The 17399-nt window shown below is 35.3% G+C and overlaps 1 protein-coding gene across 1 annotated transcript in view; it reads right to left on the bottom strand.

Moving 5' to 3' along the window:
- Nucleotides 1-17399, bottom strand: part of Rich (Guanine nucleotide exchange factor subunit Rich) — a 456640-nt gene that overhangs the window by 30497 nt on the left and 408744 nt on the right. The window contains exons 31-32 of the mRNA XM_090404468.1: nucleotides 15188-15359; nucleotides 371-559 (exon numbers count right to left, since the gene is read on the bottom strand). Of these exons, the coding sequence (XP_090260594.1) occupies nucleotides 371-559; nucleotides 15188-15359 (361 nt within the window). The remainder of the gene's footprint in view (nucleotides 1-370; nucleotides 560-15187; nucleotides 15360-17399) is intronic.

The raw sequence follows: 17399 nt of genomic DNA, 5'->3' as shown, positions 1-17399 counted from the left end.
TTTTATAACCGCATGATACTCAATTTTATCCATTTCAAGGGATACAAACAACACTTTTGCTTCAGACAGCTGTATAAAACAAACTACTTGATAGAATGACTCGCAATTTCACATGGATGCTTATGACAGACGTACCAACTTAGGGAGAAAAAAATCTTGCTGATAGTGTTGCCATCTATGGTCGAGGCTGAGAACTTTTCAGACTACCTCATATTTATATAAAGTGGACTGATACATTGGGCAATTACAATTTTTTTTGTAGCTAGTAGATTTAAGTTGTATTTCTGGGTTCCCGATTATGATAATTTGAATGAAATTGTGGGAATGCTAAATATAAAATTTTATATAACTTTTCTAAATGAATACTTACCATTCAGTTTCTGACCATTGTTCAATGGCAGTTAGACCCTTCTTGAGATTTCGGGCAGCATCAAGAGGTTGATCAGGTTGTCTAGTAGCATTAACTACTCTGATAACAGCCATTGCATCACGAAGAACAACAGCAATTAGCAGAGACCATTCTAAACATTCAGCTTCCAGCATTAGTTGTAGTAAATACCTGCAAGAAATGGTAACAATGAATATTAGTAACCAGATGATTTACTATGGTATTTAATAGCTAAATATTTTAAATTTGCATTTGTTAGATTTAATTTCTTGCATTTTATTTTCATACCAGTACAATAACTAATGATATTTAATAATCACTTCGCTGTACAAACTAAAAGTGTTAGCATGAAATTAACAATTCTTAGTATTATTAAGACTAGTTAATTTCAACTACCGTATTTTCCGGTGTATAAGATGCACTTTTTTACCTTAAAAATTCATCTTAAAAATGGGGTGCGCCTTATATAATGAAGGTAAAGATTGTTTCCTCTTTTCAAAGTCATACGCACTCCCTTTTATGTTCCAAGATCTTTGTAGGCGGTTAATGGTGCAATCAAATTGATGCACGACCTTCACATGACTTCTAGCGCGTCATTGGCTAAGAACGGGGAGTCCCTATTCAAGTTTCATAATATCTTATCCGAATAATCAGTTACCGATGTTTATCAGTATTGAATTGATGTGTTGAGATATTTTGTGTTTGGTTTGATATTTCCCCGTAGATTTTAGTGATGGAAAAAAACAGGCGACATTCATATACTTCAAGTTACAAACTGCAGGTTGTAAAATGTGCATAAGAACACGGGAATAGGGAAGCTGAAAGACATTTTGGACCTCCGCCTATAGAAAAAATGATTAGAACTTGGCATGGTCAGAAGGAGATTTTGTACAATTTGCGTAATGAAAAGCGTGCGGAACGTGGAAAAAGTGGCCAGAACTAGAGACCGAAGTTTTGAAATGGGTGCAAGAAAATCGGCAAAATGGCATTGCCATTTCAACAAAAATGATTCGTACACATTAAAAATTACCTATTATTTTATCCATTTTTTTTTAAAATCATACTTTAAAGTTTAGGTTTTTTCCAGAAAATTATATTAAATTTCTTGGGTGTGTCTTATACATAGGAGCGTCTTATACACCGGAAAATACGGTATGTATGAAGTAATTAATTTCACTGCAAACTAACTCAATTTTCAGATATTTATAACTGAGATCTGACAGTAAGTCAGGATATTAAGAAAATCAACAAGCAATGCAATAAACAATATCTTCTCAACTAGTTCAAATGACTACTCATATACTTTCTACATACACGAGACCAGATAGCTTACCTCTGGATGAAAAGCCTTTATATATATGTTCTTCACATTCTAGATGGTATTAAAATTTAGATGCTTCCACCCAAAGGGCATATTGTTCCTCCAAATATAGTACTGAAGCACTAATCTCAATATTCAGATTAGTTCTTCAGTACTGTATTTGAGAGGTCTTGTACAGAAGCGAAAGAAAGGGAGATACAAGTGGAGAGAGAGGAGAGTATGTAAGAGTAAAAGAGGGAGAATAAGGATTGAATTTTGTATGGCGATTCCATGATAAAAGGAGTACCTGAGAAGAGCATGACAAAATCGTGTTTCTCTGGAGCCAAGATTAACGATGTTAATGACGCTGTAAGGATACAAAGAAGAAAAGTGAAAGAGATGATAATCTTAGTTGGTACTAATGATCTAGCAGGTGACATGGTATGCATGAAGATATGAAAGAGTTGCTGGTACAAGTGAATAAAAAGGGGAGGGGAAAAAGTAAAAGCTGTGAATCTCTTGCTATAGTATGATAGAGGTGGGCTGAGATGAAGAGCTATGATTGAAAATAAGCACAGGAGGAATGGTGTAGATTGTGTGAAGTGAGTTTGATGGGTAGAATGACTTATATAATGCAGATGGTGCTGCATTTAAATGGATTTGGAGTTAGGTGGCTTGAGAAAATACTATTCAATGAGAGTTTTTGGAAGTGCAGTCACTAGAATGTTTTGGAGGAGATGCAGGAAAATGTGGGTCAAAAGCCACCTAGAGATTATTGTTGCATAAGCTTCTGTGGAGTGAGGACATACTAGAAATGTTTTGCTGGTATTTTTTCCCATCAAGGAAAAAATAGAATACAATAATTTATTGGCTATGCTAAACTAGTTTCAGAAACATTCTTGTGTTTCAAATCATCAGGAGAAATAAGTGATCAACAAGCCCTAAGGCAGACAAGGATGACCAATATGCTTAAGAGGGAGAATGATCACATGATACCGAATGTAGCTCACCCTCCCCCCAGGTTTTTAACTTTAGTGGACTAAGATTAAAAACCTGGGATATTTGGAATAAGGGTGAAGAATTTTGGACATTTGTTAGTTCATCTTGTTTCTGCTAATGACAGCAGAAGGATTGAACCCAAAAAAAGTAGGAGTACATCAGCAGGGCAGGGATGCAGAAGGCCATACTTTGAGGCTATCTAGTGTGAGATAGTGGCCAACAGGATGAAATATAATAACTGGTTACGGCTACAGGCTTTGGGGGGGAGTAAAAGGCAGAATGTAAGCAGAACTATTGGAAGATTAGTGCAATAACTGTAGGTCAGGTAATTATTACGGGGACGTCAACCACAGGGACATGGAATTTATACAGCTGCTAAGAGATAATGACATGAGGTTCAAGAATACCAGATCTGGTTATAACATCAGAGGGCTTAGCAGTAACCGACATGGCTATACTACCTCTGCTTGTGGTAGAAAGCAATCATGTAGTCTTAGAAAGATTGACAGATGTGCAGAATTTTCTATTAAGAAGAGGAAGATTGTGGCATTACAATGCAAAGGATTATGATAAATTGAGGAGTTAGAGCAGTGGCATGGCATAACAACTGGGTGGAGAGGATGGGGCAGGGCATGGTTAGCCATATGTGGGAAATGGTCAAGGGATGTTTGCAGAAAGCAGTATCAGACTGTATACCCAGAGTCAACAGGCTAAATCAAGTAGGAGTTAAATGGATGAACAGCATTACTAAGCAGGAGCTGTAAAAATAAAAAAAAGCTGTAGAGGGAATATAAGGAAAAATGTGATCAGTGAGCCTCAGGGCACAGACAAGGATTGACACTGCAGTACAGAAAACCCAAAGCTAATTAAGAGGAAGCTATCTGGTGAGTAAAAGGAAGAATGACAATGGAAAGATGACTTTAATGATTGTTGGTGGTATGAAGTTAACAAAAGCAAACAAAATAATTGAGCTACTGGGTAATAATTTTGCAAGTGTGCACCATCCAGTGCCAGATGTGACTGTAACTGATGGAAGAAGAGACACAGATAAATTCGAAGCTCTTCCATTATTGACCTTAGTGCAAACATGACCATGGATTAATGGCATATTCATCTGCATGTTATGAGAATGTGCAAGGAAATCGGTCGGCACCTTCTCTGACCAACCTGTTTAATTTGAGCTTGTTATGGTAAAATGCCAAGGGAGTGGAAAGAGAGCAAAATAGATCCCGTGAATAAAGGAACCTTCAAAACAGAAGTAAATTAGAGACCAATCAGTGTCTCAGGAATAGTGCTTAAGGTATTGGAGAAGAAATAGGATCTGTGAAGGGCATGCTTTGCATTAGTAATTTGCTTACTTTTTATAATAAAGTGACAACTGAGATGGATAAAGGAAATGGCTACTCAGTGATACTGTTGGAGTTTGTGAAGGATTATAACAGGATTCTGTATGAAACTGTGTTGCATAAATTAGAGCAAATGGGGGATAAATATGAAGCTGATCATTTTTGATAAGAGAATGGCTGATGGCCAGATATCAAGGAATGGTGTGTAGGAGAGCTGAGTACAGGAAGAAGCAGGTGACGTGGTGCACACAGGGAAAGACCTGTAAGGGGAAATATTCAGTTCTGTGCTAATGATGCAAAGCTGGGACTAGCAATAGTCAATGAAGGTGATATAGAGCTCTTGCAGAATGACTTAAACAGACTGGCAGCATGGACAATGATAATGGCTGTCAATTTAACACAACCAAGTACCCTGGAATGAAGAGATTACAGCTGTGTACTATACTGATGGGACTGATCTGCAGGAAGCTGATGAAGCTAGGGTTTTGAGAGTATTGTGGACAGAGAGGACATATTGCAAAGGTTGCCAAAATAGCACATCAGATACTGTGGTGAAGAACACACTGACAAGCAGGGATAAAGAAGTTATTATTCCCATTTATAATACATCTAGACTGCTGTATGCAGATTTGCTTTGCTGGATTCTGTGAGATAATGAAGTGGTGAAGAGGATTCAGAAGTGAGAGACCAAGATTGTTGCAGGTCTATGGAACACTCCTTATGAGAACAAATTGAAGTTCTGTGTGCTTCAAAAACTAGCTGATAAGCAAATAAGATAAGACATAATAGAAGTATATGTTTTACAAGATTGATGCTAACGACTAATTCCAATTCATGGTAGGAAGGAAGGAAACGAGAAAACCTCTGGAAATTGCATAAAGGTATAATTAGTAAGATACCAGTGTATACTTCCAGTCATCACATATGGTTATGAAACTTGGTCACTAACAAAAGCACTGGCAAATAAACTAAAACAACTCAAAGAAAAATGGAGAGTTGCTGCTAGGCATCACATTAAAAGATAGGAAGCGAAACACCTGGATAAGAAGCCAGACTGACATAAGTGACTAAAATGGAAATGGGCTGGACATCTATCCAGAAGAAAAGATGAGCAATGGACCACCATACTGATGAACTGTCAAATTTTGTTGGGAAAAATTGGTCAACCATGGCCAAGAATAGAGAAAGGTGGAAAGAACCAGAGGAGGCCTTCATCCAGCAGTGGACAGAAAAATTGCTGAAAAGAAGAAGATAATTAGTAAGAGTGTAAGAAGTAGATATTTTGAGAGTGGTGAATGGTTTGCTAGAAGTGGTTGTGAGCACTTCATAAGTGAATGAGTTCAAGCAAAAGTATAGGTATATGGTGTGAATGGTTAGAATGGGTCTTTCACAATGAGCATTTGATCCCGCAAAAATGCCCAAGAAATAATAGTAATAAATCTTGCATGTACTTGCCATTATTGTTAGTTGTGTCTTTCACTTCCATTTTTTTCCAAAATATTGTAAGGCTGGATTCATTTCCTATTCTGCTACTTATGTCGCAAATAAGAATCTCCCCCCCCCCCCATTTCTTTATGCGAAATGATATAATTCCTTAACTTCTTTCCAGCTGGTATCGTTAGTACTAGCAGGCACACAAATTATGTGGTTTGATTTCCTATTTGAAAACTTGCCCATATCAACTGCCTTTCATTCAAGAAATTTATCTTCATATTTTGTGCTAAAGATTAGTTACTCTCTTGCTCTTCTTTTCTGTTATTTAAGAATCAGAGCTAGATAGTTGAGAGAGGATCTCCACTTCAGTATAGAGGAAATATGGAGAAATGACTGGTATTTCTAATTCAGTATTCTTTAGATAATAACAATGAGGATTGTTTGGCAGTTTGGACTATGTTGCTGAAACTACATGTACATATGATAGTGTTAGAAACAAGAAAAACAACAATATTAATTAGTCTATATTTCCTCCCCTCCAATCCAAGCTAAACCAGGAACAGCTAAGTAGTCAAAACAGGAACCGTGGCAAAGCCACTCATTGTATTATAAAACGGCGACAGCTTTTCAAACATCGATGCAGCCTGTAGCCAAGAACAAAAGTGGAGAACTGATTTTGAATGGAATGAAATCACATCAAATGCAACAGACTTCATCAGCAGATAAAAAATCTGGCAGGGAGTTGGAGTCCTGGACAACAAGAATACCCATAATTACTTCTCTTTCATTACAAAAATGTCTGATAGAATAAGAGCCATAACTTTAAACTTAAACTCATAAGTAAAAATATAATCTGTACCTAGGCTCTCTCTATCATTTGCTGGGCCTGGAGCAAGAGTTCAACTGGAGTCCCACATATAATAAGCCTAAATATTTCACCATCATCAAATTCCTGATATGTACCCTTAGGGAGAGAGATGTACAGGATAATTATGATAGTACTACATGAAAAAGTTACTCTTACTAACTTTTGACCAACACTTTTCCTAAAAATTAATCTGTTCTCTGAAAAGATTCCAATATTATCGGATCTTATATTTCTGGCTTTTAAGATGCTTTTTACTGATATCAATGCATCTACATCTCAGTCCTAATCTGGGTTTATTTTCTGGCAACCTGGCAAAGAACATTTGTTTTGCTAATCATTCCTCTCCTATTTTGTTTAAGTGACCATATCATAAATTAAAGATGTCAAGAAATTATATTCTTGGTTTAATCCTTTATCCAAGTGTAAGCAAAGTTTGCACATGAAGTAACCTCATGATTGGGCAACTCAAATATAGAGGCTAATGACTTCACATAAATCCTAAAACACGCCCCAACTCGTCACCACAGTTCAAGATCTGTACTATCAACATAAGAAGCCTGAATGGCAAAGAAATGGAGCTAGCTGAGGAATTAGATAAGTACCAGATCGATATAATAGGAGTAACTGAAACAAAAAAGGCAAAAACTGGTGAGATCTTTCTGAGCAATAAATACAAAATGTTATATTCAGGCAATGACAATCAAAAAAAAGAAGGAGTATTCAATACTAAATTATGAGGCTAATCTTCTTGAATGGCAGGGGGTTTCAAATAGAGTGATGTGGGCAAATATCAGAATGGGAAACTGGACAATGAGATTTATTTGTGCCAATGGTCAACCAAAACTGCTAAGTAGAAGTGGAGGAATGTTTTGAGGCTTTAGAAGAAGCAATTGACACAATAAAAAATGAAGAACTTGGTCCTTGTTGGGGATCTAAATAGAAGAGTAGGAAATGATTGTCAGACATACAAAAATATTTTGGGAAAATTTGGAGAAAAGAGCAAAGCTAATACTAATGGTAAATACCTATTGGATTTCTGCTCAGGACATGGACTGGTTATTACTAACACAATGTTCCAATATAAAAATGTGCACAAATTTACAAGAAGAGAAGGGGCAAGAAATAAAAGTCTCACTGACTATGTTATTGTTGACAGTGATGTTTTCCCACTGTTGCAGGACACTAGAGTGTACAGAGGATTTGAAATTAGAAGTGATTACCATTTAGTCTTGAGCATGATAAAACTGAATTTCATACTGAAAAGAAGAACATGGGGGTGCTTAAGGGTCAAAGCTGTATAACTGAGAGGAGACCTCCACATAGCCTTTAACGGAATGCGGAGAACCGACCAGGGCTTCTGACCTAATGTCCAATCCTCACCTTCTCGTGGTGCACACTGTTGGGTATCTACTTGGATACTGAACGAACTAGGATGGGCTGGCAATTTGGGATTTAGCCGACCAAATTGTATTCTTATTGGTTAAACCAAAATAAAAAATGATGGTACAACATGACAGAATTTCATGCCGGCTGGGGCGTCGCCCGGTTAAACAAGGCCCCCGTTGTTTTCGCCAGGGAACCAGGGCGAACAGCGAAAAGTCAGCTACTGGAACAAATCTGAAAACAAACCCCAACTCAACATCACCAGAGTTAAAGATCGGTACTATCAACGTCAGAAGCCTGAATGGCAAAGAAATGGAGCTAGCTGAGGAATTAGATAAGTACCAGATCGACATAATAGGGGTGACTGAAACAAAAAAGACCAAAACTGGTGAGATCTTTCTGAGCAATAAATACAAAATGTTATATTCAGGCAATGACAATCAAGGAAAAGAAGGAGTAGCCATAGTATTCAACACAAAATACGAGGCTAATCTTCTTGAATGGCAGTCAGTCTCAAGTAGAGTAATGTGGGCAAATATGAGAATGGGGAAGTGGACAATGAGACTTATTTGTGCCTATGGTCCCACAAAAAGTTCTACTAAGGTAGAAGTGGAGGAGTTTTTTGAGGCTTTAGAAAAAGCAACAGACACAATGAAAAATGAAAAGTTGGTCCTTGTTGGGGATCTAAATAGCAGAGTAGGAAATGATTGTGAGACATACAAAAATATTTTGGGAAAATTTGGAGAAAAGAGCAAAGCTAATAATAATGGCAAATATCTGTTGGATTTCTGCTCAGGACATGGACTGGTTATTACTAACACTATGTTCCAACATAAAAATGTGCACAAATTCACATGGAGAGAAGAGGCTAGGAATAAGAAAAGTCTCATTGACTATGTTATTGTTGATAATAATGTTTTCTCCCTGGTGCAGGACACCAGAGTGTACAGAGGATTTGAAATTGGAAGTGATCACTATTTAGTCTTGAGCAGGATAAAATTGAATTTAATAATGAAAAGAATAACATGTAAGAAAGTTTTAAAGCGAATAAAAGTTGTGCAGCTCTCAGATGTGAACTGTATACTAAAATACACAAAGATTATTGAAGAAAAAATGAAAGAGTTTGAGAACAGGAATCAAACCTTGGAGATTCAGTGGCAAACTCTGAAGAAAACATTGATTGATTCTGCCAGAGAGGCATGTGGTGAGGTTGTCTGTAAGGATAAAAAAATCAGAACTCCCTGGTGGACACAGGAAGTTAAAGAGGCAGTGAAGGAAAAGAAGAAAGCATATCAAAAGTTCCTGTCAAATAAGTCAGCTTGTGCTCTTAGAGAATATAGAGACAAATGCAAGAATGCTAAACACTGTGTAAAACTAGCTAAACAAAAGTCATGGGAGGACTTTGGCAAGAATATTGAAAATAAATATCAAGAAGGTGGCAAAATATTCTGGAGGTTGTTGAAGAAGCTTAAGAATGGACGAAAGAGTGCTGTAAAAGGAATTAGAGATGATAAAGGTGACATGAAAACGGGAGAAAAAGATATCCTTGAAGTATGGAGTAATTACTTTGAAAAACTGCTAAATGAAACAAGCAGTGATGACAGCACAGTGGTAAAAAACACTGACCAGGCATGCAGTCAGGAATACATATCCATACTTGAAGTAGAAAAAGCCATCAAAGGCTTGAAATGTGGAAAGGCAGCAGGAGTAGATGATATTCGACCAGAAATGCTGAAGTATGGTGGTATAAGAGTCTTACAGTGGCTGCACTGCATAGTTCAGAAAGCCTGGACAGAGGGACAAATTCCCGATGATTGGAGTAGAGCTCTCATAGTACCCATATATAAAAAGGGAAATAAAACTGCATGTGAGAATTACAGAGGTATTTCCCTACTGAGTGTTCCTGGCAAGATCTATGCAAGTATACTTGGGAAACGGTTGAGAAGAATTGTGGAAGAAAAGCTTGGTGAAGAACAAGCTGGATTCAGGCCAAATAGAGGCTGTCAGGATCAGATCTTCACTTTATGACAAATAGTCGAGAAAGCATGGGAATATAACAAAGATCTGTATTTAAGTTTTGTCGATTTGGAAAAGGCATATGACAAGGTGCCAAGAGAGAAGCTATTCAATACGCTGCAGTTATATGGTGTGAATGGGGCATTATATCAAGCAATACTTAGTCTTTATTTGAGTTGTGAGTCAGCAGTTAGAATTGAAGGAAGTACAGGAAGATGGTTTAATGTTAAATCTGGTGTGAGACAAGGATGTACATTATCCCCTCTGTTATTCATTATCTATATGGATCACATTATGAAGGAAAGTGGTATTAAACATGATATCAAAATTGGAGATGTTAATGTCAGCTCTTTGCTTTATGCAGACGATGTTATACTTCTAAATAAATCTGCTACAAGTCTGCAAGATTCTCTGACTAAATTGAATAGCTGTTGTAATAGATATGGTATGAAGGTCAGCAATAAAAAGACAAAGAGAATGAAAATAGGCAGAATCATTGAAAATGTCAACTGTGTTGTGAATGGAGAACCTGTGGAACAAGTAAAACATTTTAGCTATTTAGGCACGATTTTTACTGAAGATGGTAAATTAAATATAGAAATAGACAACAGAATCAGCAAAGCTGGTATGGTAGGAAGTCAATTGAATAAATTCATATGGAATAAGAGAGAAATTAGTCGGAACACTAAATTAGCTGTATACAAGACTGTGTTCAAACCAGTTTTAACTTATGGATCTGAGAGCTGGGTCAGAAGTAAAACACTTGACCAAAGACTAGAGACCGCAGATATGAGAGTCCTGAGAAAGATTATAGGTGTGAACAGATGGCATCAATGGCAATATCATATTAAAAACGAGGATATTAGGAAAGAACTTGACATTGTCAGCATCCAGGAATGCGTTAGCAGAGCTAATCTCAGGTGGTATGGTCACTTAAACAGAATGGGCGAGGAAAGATTAGCAAAACAAGTGTTCTCTGCCAGGTTGGCAGCAAAACGACCCAGAGGAAGACCAAGATATAGGTGGATTGATACGGTACAAAATGCTTTAGACGATAGAAATATAAGATCGGATAATGTTGGAGTCTTGACAAGTAACAGACTGATTTGGAGGAAAATTGTAGATAGGAAATTAATAATGATGTAATTTTTTTCATGTAGTACTATCATATCCTGTACACCCCTTGAGGGTACATGGCAGGAATTTGATGATGATGATGATGATGAAGAAGAACATGTAAAAAAGTTTCAAAGTGAATAAAAGTTGAGTAGCACTCAGATGTGAACTGTAGACTTAAAATACACATTATTCAAGAAAAAAATGAAAGAGTTTGAAAACTGGAATCAAACCTTGGAGACTCAGTGACAAGCTCTGAAGAAAACATTGATTGATTCAGCCGGAGAGGCATGTGGTGAGGTTGTCTGCAAGTATAGAAAAATCAGAACCCCATGGTGGACACAGGAAGTTAAGGGCAGTGAAGGAAAAGAAGAAAGTATATCAAAAATTCCTGGTGAATAAGTCAGCTTGTGCCCTTAGAGAATACAGAGACAAATGTAAAACTAGTTAAACAAAAGTCATGGGAAGATATTGGTAAGAACATAGAAAATAAATATCAAGAAGGTGGCAAAATATTCTGGAGGCTGTTGAAAAAGCTCAGAAATGGAGGAAAGAGTGCTTTAGAAAATAGGAATATAAGATCTGTAAAAGAAATAGAGATGATAAAAGTGACATGAAAACTGGTCAAAAAGACTGACCAGTTTTCCTTGACGTATGTAGTAATTGCTTCGAAAAATTGCTAAATGAAACAAGCAGTGACAGCACAGTGGTAAAAAAACACTGACCAGGCATGCAATCAGGAATACATATCCATACTTGAAGTAGAAAAAAGCCACCAAAGGCCTGAAATGTGGAAAGGCAGGTGGAGTAGATGATATTCAACCAGAAATGTTGAAGTATGGTGGTATAAAAAGTCTTACAGTGGCTGCACTGCATAGTTCAGAAAGCCTGGACAGAGAGAAGAATTCCAGATGATTAGAGTAGAGCTCTCATAGTGTCCATATATAAAAAGGAAAATAAAACATTGTGAGAATTACAGAGCAATTTTTCTACTGAGTGTTCCTGGTATGATTTATGCAAGCATACTTGAAAAGAAGTTGAGAAGGATTGTGGAAGGGAAGCTTGGTGAAGAACAAGCTGGATTCAGGCCAAATAGAGGCTGTCAGGATCAGATTTTCACTTTATGACAAATAGTTGAGAAATCATGGGAATATAACAAAGATCAGTATTTAAGTTTTGTCGATCTGGAAAAGGCATATGACAAGGTGCCAAGAGAGAAGCTATTCAATACGCTATTCAATGGAGCATTACTTGACTAAGTATCAAGCAATACTTAGTCTTTATCTGAGTCGTAAGTCAGCAGTTAGAATTCAAGTACAGGAAGATGGTTTTATGTTAATTCTGGTGTCAGACAAGGATGCACATTATCCCCTCTGTTATTCATTATCTATATGGATCACATTATGAAAGAAAGTGGTATTGGAGATGTTAATGTTGGCTCTTTACTTTATGCGGGTGATGTTATACTTATAAATAAATCTACTAGAAGTCTGCAAGATTCCCCGACTAATTTGAATAACTGTTGTAAAAGATATGGTATGAAGGTTAGCATTGACAATGAAAATAGACAGAAGCATTGAAAAAATGAACTACATTGTGAATGGAGAACCTACAGAACAAGTAAAACATTTCAGCTACTTAGGCACAATTTTTAGTGAAAAGTAAATTAAATATGGAAATAGTCAACAGAATCAATTAAGCTGGTATGATAGGAAGTCAACTGAATAAATTTATATGGAATAAGAGAGAAATTAGTAAAAAATAAAATAAAATTAGCTGTATACAACAGTGCTAATTTTAACTTATGGATCTGAGTGCTGGGTTAGAAGTAAAACACTTGACCAAAGACTAGAGACTGCAGATATGAGTCCTGAGAAAGATTAGGAGGTGTGAACAGATGGCATCAATGGCAATATCATATTAAAAACAAGGATATTAGGAAAGAATTTAATATTATTAGCATGGTCACTTAAACAGAATGGGAGATTAAAGATTAGCAAAACAAGTGTTCTCTGCCAGGTTGGCAGGAAAAAGACGCAGAGGAAGACAAAGATATAGGTGGATCGATACAGTAAAAAGTGCTTTAGAAAATAGAAATATAAGATCTGATGATGTTGGAGTCTTGACAGATAACAGATTGATTTGGAGGAAAATTGTAGATAGGAAGTTTGTAATGGTGTAAGTTTTTCATGTAGTATTATCATATCCTATACACCCCTTGAGGGTATATATCAGGAATTTGATGATGATTTCACATTACTTGCCTTAGTATCCCATAACGTACATATCCATATGGACACATAATTCTATGCATCATGGGAGGAAGGATCATACCCAGGGTCGACGCTAGGAATTTTATCGCCCCCTCCCCTAAAAAAACTCTTTTGATGATGTCTTAAAAGCAATGATGTTAAGCTAGCCTTCGACATGTCTGATCATAAATTCTAAATAGTAGCATTAGCTAATGAAAATTTATACGTTAATGAAAAATTATCATAAACTATATTTTTTTACAGAAAGAGAGACAATTAACCCTTTAATCATGGAATTTTGTTCCAAAAATGTGTATCTGCATGGGTAATTAAAATCAAACGAAGATGAGTATACTCGTCAAATGCAGAGTAAATGCACCTGCTGTAAATTTTAATTAAATTATAACAAAGTGGCAATTATTAAAAGTTAGTTTATTTGAAAAATCAATACTTTTATTGCTCCAAAATTCATATCACAAAAAATGTGGTTTTTTAAAAACCATATTTTTAATGAAAAATCCACGAACATAAAAAAAAAAATAACAATTTGCAGTACAATTATAGTTTATAAAATATTGGATTCAACTTGCTAAAAAATACTACAAATTAGGAGTGCATTGTCAATCTTTTTTAAAGGGTTTTTCAGAATTTTCTGAAGAAAATTAGGCACTATTTGCACAGTTCACATACTGAAATGATTTTATTTGCTTCGCATACAACATTATTTTAATAAAAAATGCAAAAAACCATTGATCATTAGATTCCTTTATAATAATAAGAGAAATTTTTTTTTTTACTAAAATTTTAATTTTTCACAAAGGGTAATTTATTTTTTCACATGATGAATGTGCTTGTTGAACACCGTTAAAGGGTTAAAAGAAAGAAAGTAATGTATTATTATTAACTTACATGTAAGTAACACGCTTCACATCATGCAGAATGAATAACCTAAATCACACACGTAACTATGGTAAATATAATTTTTTTTTTTTAGATTTTAGAACATGTGTCATAAGTTAATTTACATTTTCACTGTTAAAATGTAAACCTGCTATTTAAAACAAAACTTTTTCTTGCTTTCATATTCTCAAAATCAAAAATAAGGCCAGTATTCTAATTTCTTAGCGATTTTATGTTCAACTGAAATCATGGCAAGACCTTCCAATCGAATTTTGGCCATTGTAGAATATAAATAAGTTTTAATAAGCTTTACTTTTGAAAGACTACACTCACTGCTTGGGAAAAGACAGCATCTGCATTTTATTGCAAAGTATCATTGAAGATTACTTCAGGACCAGCTGGATTCCATGGGCGCACGCTAATGTAAAACACGAAACGACATAGTCATCACATCACTGTGGACTAGTCGAATTCTTGCTCACAAATAAGAAACAATGGAAGACAGAATAACAACCATTGTCACGTTGTACAAAATTTCAAATTAATTCAATCATTCTAAAATTTTATGTATAATCTAATTTTGTAATTCTATATTCATTAAGAATATGTTACTATACTTTCACTATTTCAGATCCCTAATAGGCAGAGTAGTGATTTCACACTGGATCAGAATTATCTATCATCTAAAGACATTCACAAATATTAAGTGCTTCTGTAGCAGAACTGGAAGAATTACAAACATTGTACCCTTTAAAATGGAAAAGACCTAAGTTTAATTTTCATCATGATGAGAGAATCTTTACATGGGGTTTTTCAACAAAGTGGGTTGGCTGATCTCATTCAGAGACAGCAGGGTTTTCTCCTGGAAACTCAGGTTTTGTTTTCCTATGTACAGGAAAAATCAGCCAGAGAACCCACAATTTGCAGACAAATATCACAACCAAAAGGATTATATTCATTTCATAAGATGATGCTGTAACTGTTCATATGGCCATCAAAGCCAATGTATCATCATATGTTAAATAAATAAATTCACAAGCATCCAGGCTGAAAGTCGGATTGGAACCCACAGCCTGTAGGGATATTATCCACTGGAAAACCAGGTTGTCAATGAATTTCTGTTAGTTACATATTACAATATTCATTTCTACTAAAAAAATCAGAACTTAAATATGTTAATCAAACCTTAACTGTACTTCAGCTTGTGGTGAACCTCTGCTAGCTAATTCTTCAGATATGGCTTCCAAATCAGCAGAAAGTGGATGACTAGTCCAACCATCATCATCAAGAGTAGCATGACTGTCTTCTCCCCAGAGAGAGCTATTTTCTGATACATCTAATACTAGCAAATTATCATCTGTAATAAAATTAGATGATTGGTTCAATCACTTGTTAAATAAAAGTTTTAAATATGAAGGGGTCTGTTTGAAATTAAATTTTATGACTAAGTTTAGTAATTTGGTTTATCTGCATTTTATTCTAATGTGAAATAAAATTTTTGGATGAAACATACTGAGTGAATGAAAAAGTTTCAAATGGATAAAGCATTCTCTCAGTATGTTTCATCCCAGAATAGAATGGTTTGCGCAAGAAACTGTTTTTCAAAGGAGAGAAAAAGGACATTCCTAGGGAAAGTCCAAAACGTTTTTGCAAAGACAATTATTCCAGAAACTGAAGACAATGTTTAAACAGTGTTTGTTTGTTTGTGACATTTCTGGTGAAAAGTCTTTAGCAGGCTCAACACGCAGTATAAGAGGTACACTGTGTCCGTATATAAACCTACAGAATGTTAGAATAAAAAGATAAATATCCAAAAAATGGCTGAATTTTCTAACTTCAAGATCATGTAGTTTACTCAAGATTCATAAGACCGATAATTGATGGAATAAGCTGACCAAATTATTTATTCTCCAAATATCTTACTAAGATTATTTTAAAAAAAAAACAAAAAAAATTAGGAATTCCGATTCTTACATCAGGAAGTGAGTCCATTTTGTTCAGAAAGTATAAGACATATTTTCTCTCTCTATACTTAAACTGTTTTACTTCTTGCAAGAAAAAAAAAGTTTTTTTTTTAAAAACTATAGCCTCCAATCTTTCTTGGCATGTTATTTCTTAGACTCTCTTCAGAGTCTAAGAAATTCTATCTGACCACTAAGCACTGTTCTCAACTTTGGGATACTGTTCCTAAGAACAACTTCCTAAAGTATGCGACTTTATGCAGAAACGAACAATTACTCTACACAGAAGAGAGGATATGAAAGGATCACTGGAAGAAACAAGACTGAAGAGTATGAAAGTGAAAATTGTTAATATATCATGTGTGTATATGATATATAGCTAGATATGATAACTTTGAATGATGGCAATGATTTGACATATAATATGTGCAGAAAAACTGGTTGCAAATTTTGGATGTTTGTAGTGAGTTTGAAGGAAGAATGGATTTATATAAGTATAAGAGGTACAGCCTATACTTGAATGTGTTTGTTATCAGGGAAAGCTATTTATTGGCATAAGACCTAATATGAAGAGTCAGGGAAACTACATTATGCCATAGCATCACAATAATGATGACAGGGTGAGTGACTTCAGATGTACACGTAGGTTTCCATGGTTAAGCAGTTCTGTAGGTAGTTTTTGGTATTGAGACTGCATTGTAATATAAAGAGTTTATTAAAAATAAACAAATTAAAACCTGACAAGTTTCATGTGTTGTAAACATCATCAGGAGTAATGGTACATAAAAGTTTTACACAACAAAAGCCTATTAATGATTAATTACACATATTAGATGTTTTTTGTAACTTCACAACTGTTAAATAATTGATAAACCAGAATACTATAAAGTAACGTGGGAAATTGGCTAATGTGATGAAAGAGAGATGAAGAGATTGAATAGTAGTATACTAGGAATAAGTGAAACCTTTTAGAAAAGATCATCATATTTTGAGTCGAAGCTTCCAAATGGCAAGATATATAAAGTATATACGTCAGGTGGTGAAATATCAAGGAGAGGTGTAGGGTTCATTGTAGAGAAGAAAACTAATAAAAACATTATCCATGTCATCAAAAAATCAGATAGAGTAATGGCAATTCTAGTGAAGTCTAAATCTAGAGATATGCTGATCATTCAAATATAAGCTCCTACGAACAGAATGAGGAAGCAGAAATAAATAACATATATGATGAAATAGAATGGCGTATAAAGGAAGTTGGAGCAAGAAAGATCGAGTTATTTGTGCTATGGGTGACTGGAATGCAAAAGTTGGATCAGAGAGAACATCTACACACATGGGTCCATTTGGACTCAGAATTCAGAATGAGAGAGGACAAAAACTGATTGATTTCTGTAACAAACACAGTCTCATCATAACTAAACTTATTTTGAGCAAAA

The sequence above is a fragment of the Typopeltis vanoorti genome, chromosome 14, assembly GCF_054136105.1.
Source record: "Typopeltis vanoorti isolate ZY-2024b chromosome 14, IOZ_Tvanoo_1.0, whole genome shotgun sequence".
NCBI lineage: Eukaryota > Metazoa > Arthropoda > Arachnida > Uropygi > Thelyphonidae > Typopeltis > Typopeltis vanoorti.
This window is presented reverse-complemented; position numbering and strand designations above follow the sequence as displayed.